Source organism: Pygoscelis adeliae, unplaced genomic scaffold, assembly GCF_000699105.1.
Source record: "Pygoscelis adeliae isolate BGI_AS28 unplaced genomic scaffold, ASM69910v1 Scaffold141, whole genome shotgun sequence".
NCBI lineage: Eukaryota > Metazoa > Chordata > Aves > Sphenisciformes > Spheniscidae > Pygoscelis > Pygoscelis adeliae.
The window spans coordinates 351,270-359,056 of record NW_008824231.1 but is presented as its reverse complement, the minus strand read 5'-3'; the positions used below and the strand labels follow the sequence as shown (position 1 = coordinate 359,056).

The 7,787-nt window shown below is 40.0% G+C and overlaps 1 protein-coding gene across 1 annotated transcript in view; it reads right to left on the bottom strand.

Annotated features, from left to right (window-relative positions):
• Positions 1–362: 362 nt before the first annotated feature.
• TYR (tyrosinase) overlaps positions 363–7,787 on the bottom strand; it is a 48,768-nt gene continuing 41,343 nt past the window's right edge. Inside the window, exon 5 of the mRNA XM_009334831.1 lies at positions 363–853. Coding sequence (XP_009333106.1) covers positions 630–853 — 224 coding nt within the window. The 3' untranslated portion in view covers positions 363–629. The remainder of the gene's footprint in view (positions 854–7,787) is intronic.

The window sequence follows — 7,787 nt, the reverse complement described above, 5'->3', positions numbered from 1 at the left end:
GAAGTGGTTTCCAAGAGCCTGTTTTCTGCTGCTGATGGCATTCAATCAAGGACAAACAGGTCATTACGGGAACTGGAGGGAAAATATTTTTATGCTAGAAGAAAAATGTGTCTATGGGTCTATGGGTCATTCACTCTGCTCAGAGAGACCACATATTTTGCTTACTAAACTAAAGGGCTCTTTCTGCTCTTACATTCAAACACAAAGTGAATGTAGCAGCGATGGTGCAGTCAGGCACCTCTCCCTAAAGCCATGCACCAATCACATGGATTGGGCTGTGGGATTAGAGCCTACAGCTGTAAAAGAGCAAAAAAAGAGCAGAGAATTATGCATTAAAGCCACCAACACACGAGCTGGCCTGGTTTCATAGGAGCGTTATTTAATCAAGCATAGGAAACACATGGTGCATGGTGTTCTCTGGGTGGCATGGTAACTTATGTTGGATCTGGGAGATTTTTGTAGGAGTGGATCTGATAAGATACCACAACAGTGGAGGTTACAAGTGGCTTGAGGAGCAAGACTGTCCATCCTGCTTATGCAGCATACCTCAACAAGGTATTTGTAAACAGGAATCAAAACCTGCATGTTTGATTAGCACTTTAGTAACATCACTGAGTTACTGGAGACCTCTAGAAATTGGACTGATAAGAGATATTGTTGTAATCTTCACTTTCTACGAGCAAGGGTTGTATCTCTGAAGAAGTTCCTCTTTTTTTCTTCCGGCAGGCCAGAATGAGCCCTGTGAGCACAGCAGTAATAATGCCTCCAATCACAGCTGCTCCAACCAACCAAGCCCAGATCTGACGGGCTTGCTCAAGGTAGGGTATTAAAAACTCCTGGAAAGAATCAAGTGCTGGAAAAAAAACAGAAAAAGAAAGGTTCTTTTACATGATGCAATGTACTGTCAGTTTATAGAAGTTGTATAACAGATAATACTGGAAGGCTGAGTGAAAAAAGAGACTACATTGGTAGAAATTGTCTGAAGGTCACAAATAGTTTTAAACAAATCTCTTCAGTCCTTACAGTCTGTTTCTCAATCTTCTTATTAAAGGCAGGAACAAAGATCATTGTCCCCAGTGCTCTTTATTGTTTTGTCAAAACTGTAAGACTATAACCCAAGAAGTTTGATACAGTATGGCCAAAGGTCCTGCTAGCTCAGCATCCTGTTGGCAACAATAACCAAAGCAGGGCACTAGGAAGAGTTTAAGAACAGGTCAAGCCTATTACAATCCTTTCACAAAATACTTACCCAGCCTCCAACAGTTTGCAGCTCAGGGATTTCCTGAACCAGATGTGGTGTCGTTGTATATAATAGTCATTGGAGGATTTTTTTTTTTCCTTCCATCAGCTTTCCTAGCTGCTCTTTGAACTTTTATCACAGCTTCTTGCAGCAAGGGGATCCCTGGTTTAACTACATATTGAGTGGGGAAAAAAAGCTTCCTTTCACTAATTTTGAACCTGTCCCCTGCTCGTTTCATTTGATAGTTCTTGTGTGGGGAGAGGCAGTAATTATTCTCTGGTCACTCTCTGCACAAGAAATCCTCTTTCTTTGGTGAATCCAGGGCAGCTTCTCACTGGTCAGATAATCAGCTGCCTTCTTGCTTTGTGGTATGAATGTGTGTGTCTGTGTCTTTGCTTTTCTTACTATGGCTTAATGAGTTATGAAAACCCTGCCACACAGGGCTCTCACTTCACAATAGAGGTTGGAAAGTGACCTGTTCACAGTGCACCCAACAACCTGTTGGCTTGAATTTGAGAAATGGGAATACCTGTCCCCTTGGGCCAAGGAGGATTTGGAAGCCACATCTCCCAATTACTAGCTGTAATTACTATTATTAGGTGTAATTACTAGCTATTAAGGAAAGAAAAGGGAACCCCTATGGAGGGACCCCCTATGGTGGTTTATTTTTAAATAGTGTTCATGCATCTGGACTGATTGAGATGTGCTCAACCATATTTAGTGTGCTATACCCCCACAAAGGCTATAAACATCTTCCTCCATCTTGCATTTTCACTGTGCCCAGAAATGTAATCCCATATATCTTCTTGGATCATGGTGCTTCTGAGCATATGCTGTTATGTGTACTGTGCTCTGAAAAGATGCTTTTGGTTTGCAGCACCTTTAAGGCTAAGCTATCCTTAGCACTTGATGTCTGATTCACTTTCTGAGATGTAATTACATTTTAGGCTGAGTTTAGGCAGAATATAGTTTGTTTGTCCCTACAACTGAGCCTCACTTTGGGGAACATTTGGTTGCTATCTCTCTAGTCCTTGTTTTCCAGTTAAACCAACTTTGTATTCTGAGATTATATTTGCAAGAATCTGCATGTTCAGCCTTCTGCTTCTGACCTCATTAGACATATAAATGCTATATAACACTAAGAATTACAGAAAAATTAGGTTCTTGATGTTTCAGAGTGAACTCCACAAACCTCTGGGTGTGAGGTAAATTATCTCTCTAATCCTTCATTTCTCATCTGTCAAATGAGGACAGTACCATTCACTGAATCCTTTGTATTGTGAATATAAACTAATATTTCTGCAGGACTCAGCTGCTATAGTGATTGGCACCAAAGAAAAGTGTTAGAAGAATACATTTTGGATAACATTTTGAAAGTGTGCAATGAATCATACATTAGGCTACACACTGCTTAAATGAGAAAATGAACATCAAAAGTAAAAAGGATTGGTCATCTGGTTCTTAATGAATGCCATCTATGCTGTGTAGTGAATGAGGTGGACATCTGGGGAAAAAACAGTGTGCAATTAAAGATAATGCATACATGTAGAGGTGGAGGGTGAATTATGGCTATATAGACAACTTTACTACTGGCTTTTCTTAACTTTGTGTGCTTGACTTTGTAAGTCCAATGTTTTTTAACTCAACTCTTCTATGTTTATATTGCAAACATGTCTAAATCAGAAACAATCTGGCTATTTAAACTGGAGTATGCATATGATAAAAGAAAATTGATACATAACAGGAACGTGATATTGTTTTAATGTTATGGAAAAAGAGGATTATTACAGTTCTCTTCCTCACAGAATTTATCTGGGATATGAGGATTTTCAAAATGACATCTTAAATTTGTACTTTGTCCTTGAACCATCTCTTTCCTCCATCAATATTAGTTGGAGCTCTGAGCTATCTTCTTCCCGGTAAAACATAACACGACTTTGAGATGATGAGATGTCACATTTCACGGCAGGCCCTTTCAGAAGGGATTAATCTATTTTATTATATCCTGATAATCAGTCAAATATGCCCTTCTCTTGCTTTCAGCCTCAGTCTGTACAGTTTCTGTAATTAGCTCAAAGCCAAAAGCCACCTCCTGGCATCTACTGCCTGTTTCTTTTTGCCACACAAAAGATGTTTGGCATCGCTATCATAAAGTTGCCAAGGCAACTCTTGGGTGTCAGAGGATGAAGCACCCCAGGACACCATATAATCTGTTAATCTGTGACTCTAACACAACAGTAAACCTATGACTGGACTGGCTGCCCAGCCAAAATCATGCAAACTGGAATTTCAAGTATTCCATTACCATAATTCTTTAATCTCTAACTGTGCAAGGCCCAAGAGTGCAGCAACTGTGTTTGCTGATGACTACCTGGGAAAAGTGTCAAGGAAGTGGTGGTGGTGGGGACAACACATAGCTGCTTTGTGGGAGACATTAGCCAACACCAATTCCGTTCCTTTTATATCACAGTTTAGAGTCAAATGATAATCCTCACTGGAAGCTGCTATGAACATCAATTAAAAGTGCCCTTTCAGTCAATAGGTTCATGACAAAGCAAAAGGAAGCCAGGTCAGGCTGGTGTTTGATATCTACCCTCCTATTAGTGACTAATACCAACAATATCTCCTCATCTTGCTCTTTCTGATAGGAAAATAGCAGTGATTAACCTCAGCCATGGTCTTAGCATTCAACTCTTGACATACTCTTCCTTCTCACAGAGAATGTTAGCTCTAGGTAACAGTAACAAATAATTTCTTACTCTTAATACATCAGATCATTCTTTTTTAATATAATTTAAAAATACCAGGCAGTCCATTTTGTGTGGGTTGCTGGATGTTATTGAGAGGGTAGGAAATCACAACAGTGTAATTTTAAGGTGAAGAAATGTGTATCTCCTATATTTAGGGTAATAATGTGGACTTTCCATGATGATTGAAGAAGAAACGTGCTATAGACAATCTATTATTGGGCATCCTGAGAGCTTCCTTCTGTGGTAATGTCAAACTACATTATTGATATAATGGATCCCAAGGATGAAAAAAAACCCTTAATATTTACTTTTTTTTTTTAAACAATATTTATCTATTTTAGATGTTCCTTCTATGTAAACTAGAGGATGACGAAGTCTTTCCAGGGTTAATTCCACAAACTAGAAATAAAAATCCTGGCCAGTCAAGAAATAAACAAAACAAATTTTCTATCATTTATCTATTGCCATATGCCCCACTGATATGTTGGCAGTCTTGCTATTCCATTTTACATGCTTTTCTACCCCTAAGATGGGTAGTTAACGGGCAGCAGATTCTAAAGCAAATTTTGAGGCAGCACAAACATGTCTTATTAGGTCAAGCTTGCAAATTTTTTCTTGTCCTGGTGAGCAAGTTCTTTCTATTTGGTTTCTGCCATCTCTTGTGTGTGTATGGTTCACTGATTGTGTCCTCTGGGTGGTCAAAGGAAATACCAGTGAGACTTCCACAATCAAAAACTAGGAAGATGAGCTGGGAGGGATTCAAGTTATTGAGTCCCTCGGTCTGTCTTAAGGCAGGATCACTTGTCTCTGCAGTGATGGAAAGTTCACAGCTCCCACTAACTTAATCAGGGTCTCCTTCCAGCTTGGAAAGTCTTTTGAAACATTGTCTTCTGACAACGAGAGAAAATCTGAAGACTTTCAGCCACAGTCCATTATCTCTGGACTGCAAGAGATGCCGTGCAGTCGCTGGTAGCGGGTTGCTTATGGTAGAGCTACGGTATCTAATGGTGTCAACTCAAGCTGCTCCCTTTCAGTTCTGCCTTCAGCCCAAGGTAGGTAAATCAGGAAACTATGACCCACCCTTCACCTCTAGAATCAGTGAGAATCAGACCATTTCTGCATGGCTAACAGCAACTTTGTAATTCATTTTTCAGTGCTGAAGTTGATTAGAGTTGTCTCCGCCTGTTACTTCTGCATAGCAACGCTGTGGAGTCCTGCCCACTCACTGGGATCGATGGCACATCCGCAGATACATGCATAACACTGCCCTTTCACATTGTGGCCAACAGAGTCCCTCCATGGTGGTACCATATTTGCCAGCTGCCACATTTTCTACTCGCCTGGATGTGATTTTGCAACCAAATTGCTGAAGAGCCAGAAATAGAAATGAGCTGCAGTCAGACTCTGGATATGAGCTCTCCTCCTGCAGCATATCCCTGAGCAACCTGGCCTTCTACGTTGTAATCACAATGCTCTTATCCCTTGCTTTGCCCTGAGTGTCAAAGATCCTTAGTTAGGATGTCCAAAAATTGCAACTGATGGTTAGATTCCTGGGTTTATAATTGGGTAGCTGCCTGCTTTTCCAAAAAAAAAAAAGTGAATTACCCAGCTACACATTGTAGTGGTCATCAAATTGTTCCCACTGAGAGAGGGAGATTTTCTGGGGAAAAGTCAAGGCTGTGTCTATGGATTTATCTGTTCCTATTTCTGGAAGAAAAAAAAAAAATAGAGAAGACAGTCCAGGCCCTGAAATGTAAGTGCTTGGAATAGCTCTTGCCATAGAAAATTGTTTTGACAGCTATTGCTAGGTGGTGCCGTTAGTCTTCCAAATCTTTTTTATTGATGCTAACAAACGTTTGTTTTCAGTAAGCCGTGCAGGTTGTGGTAGTTTTACAGTTCACAGTTCTCATGTCTGCTCTGGTTTCTGCTCAGATCAGCTCCCCGGTAACTAGACTCTGACATGTGTCTTTGATTCCTGAGGGATGGATTTCCACACACACTGTTTGTGACCACTTCTGCTTCAGGGCTGTCATACGTATAAAAATAAATGAAGCTGCAATTAAAATAACCACATACTGTCACACACTGATTTGCTTTTCAGTGGAAAGCAGGGCTCCAGGCACCGGCTTTTCCTCAGGGGAACAACAACAACAATATAATTTAGCATTAAAATGCCATTTTGTCATTGGATTCTTTCCAAGTTTTATTTCTTGTAACCAGCCTCATCATGCTCTGTGTAGTCCTGCTTCATCTCTACCAAGTCGCTAGTGCTGTAACTCAGAACTGCTGCCCTTGCTGCTTTCCTCCAGCTGCTTCCTTTAAAAGCAAACAAGCCAGGTCTTGAGGACAGGATGGAGCCAGGTCTTGTGTGCTCATTCCTCACTCTGTCCTGTCCTCTTCCTCTCCCTTTCCTCTTCCTCCTCATTTGGAAGATCTGCAGAAATGCTGCCTCTTCTCGACCACCCAGATCTTCACTACTGTGATTGTTTTTTTCCTTTGTAACTTTTCCCAATATGTCTAGTAACTCCTGGCTGCCAGTCATAGACTTTCTGTTCTCCCTTCAGTACGCGGGATCTTTCAGGGAGGGTCAGCAGGCTTTCCTGCTTCAGCTCCTCTACCAAGAAGTTCCTGTTTCCTCCTATGTTTCTCTGAACAGGAACCCAGCATTCCTATCTGGAGAAAAGTCTAGGTTTAAACACTGGAGTACTGAGAAAATCCATATCTGCATTTTGAGATTCCAGCCCATTTTCCATTTGTAACCCGTTCTTCCCTTCAGATAAGAAATAGCTTAAGCTCTCTTCTTCTCAGTGAGATTAACAAGAGGTTGAGCGACATCCAAGGATTATCTGGGCTTTCTAAATGAGGTTGAATTTCACTCTTTGTGTTGATCTTTCAAAATAATTAAGGAACTACTTTCCTTACCTTACCATGTTAAAAACATGGGCAGAATTTAATAAGAATTTCATTTTCTGAGGATCGTGTGCTCCCCTGGGAAAAAGGAAGAGACCAGGAAGCAATAGAATTAAATTGTTAAATGATAAATATTTTACCATTTGCTTCCTTTTGCAGTACCAATTCAGGACTCAGTGCTTCTGAGAGTCATGGTACTTTTTTAGTGGTACAATTTTAGGAATAATGTGGTTTTAGGAAACTAGTGTCTTTCATTAAAAATATATATAAATATTTCTGGTTTTGATCAGGAATTAAATTATGCCAACATGAATAAAAAAGCAAAAATACTACTAATAAGACCAAAATAATATTTTTATATTATATTTGAAGCATTTATTAGATTATTTTCTGTCTGAATACTTTGGGCTGACCAAATTGCTTATGGCATGTTAGGAGAAATATTGACTTCTGTCCCTGGGTTGTAGTCCTAAAACAGCCTTAACAATTATACAAGAGAGTTGCAGATTCCTTTCGTTACACATAAAATAGTCAAAAAAGTGTTTTCTGGATGACTTTAAATCACAAGCTAGATTTTACTTGAGAAGCAAACGAACAAGATAAATGCATGACTGGACAGTTTATCAAGTATGCAGAAACCATACACCCCCATTAGTAAACAAACTCTGTCAGGGAAGCAGGGATGCCCTGAGAGCTAATTGTTTTGATAAAGACAAAAAGCAAGCTGTAAGAATGCTAGCATCGCTAAAACGTCCCTGGTGCTTTTGCTATATAGTAATTGGACTTTCAGCTCTTAATTGCCTTTTAACTGAAGAGACACGCTCACAGAAAGTTTTCTGCCTCAAACAGGGAAAGCAAACATGCCCAGTAACCTATCTGTTCAGTGG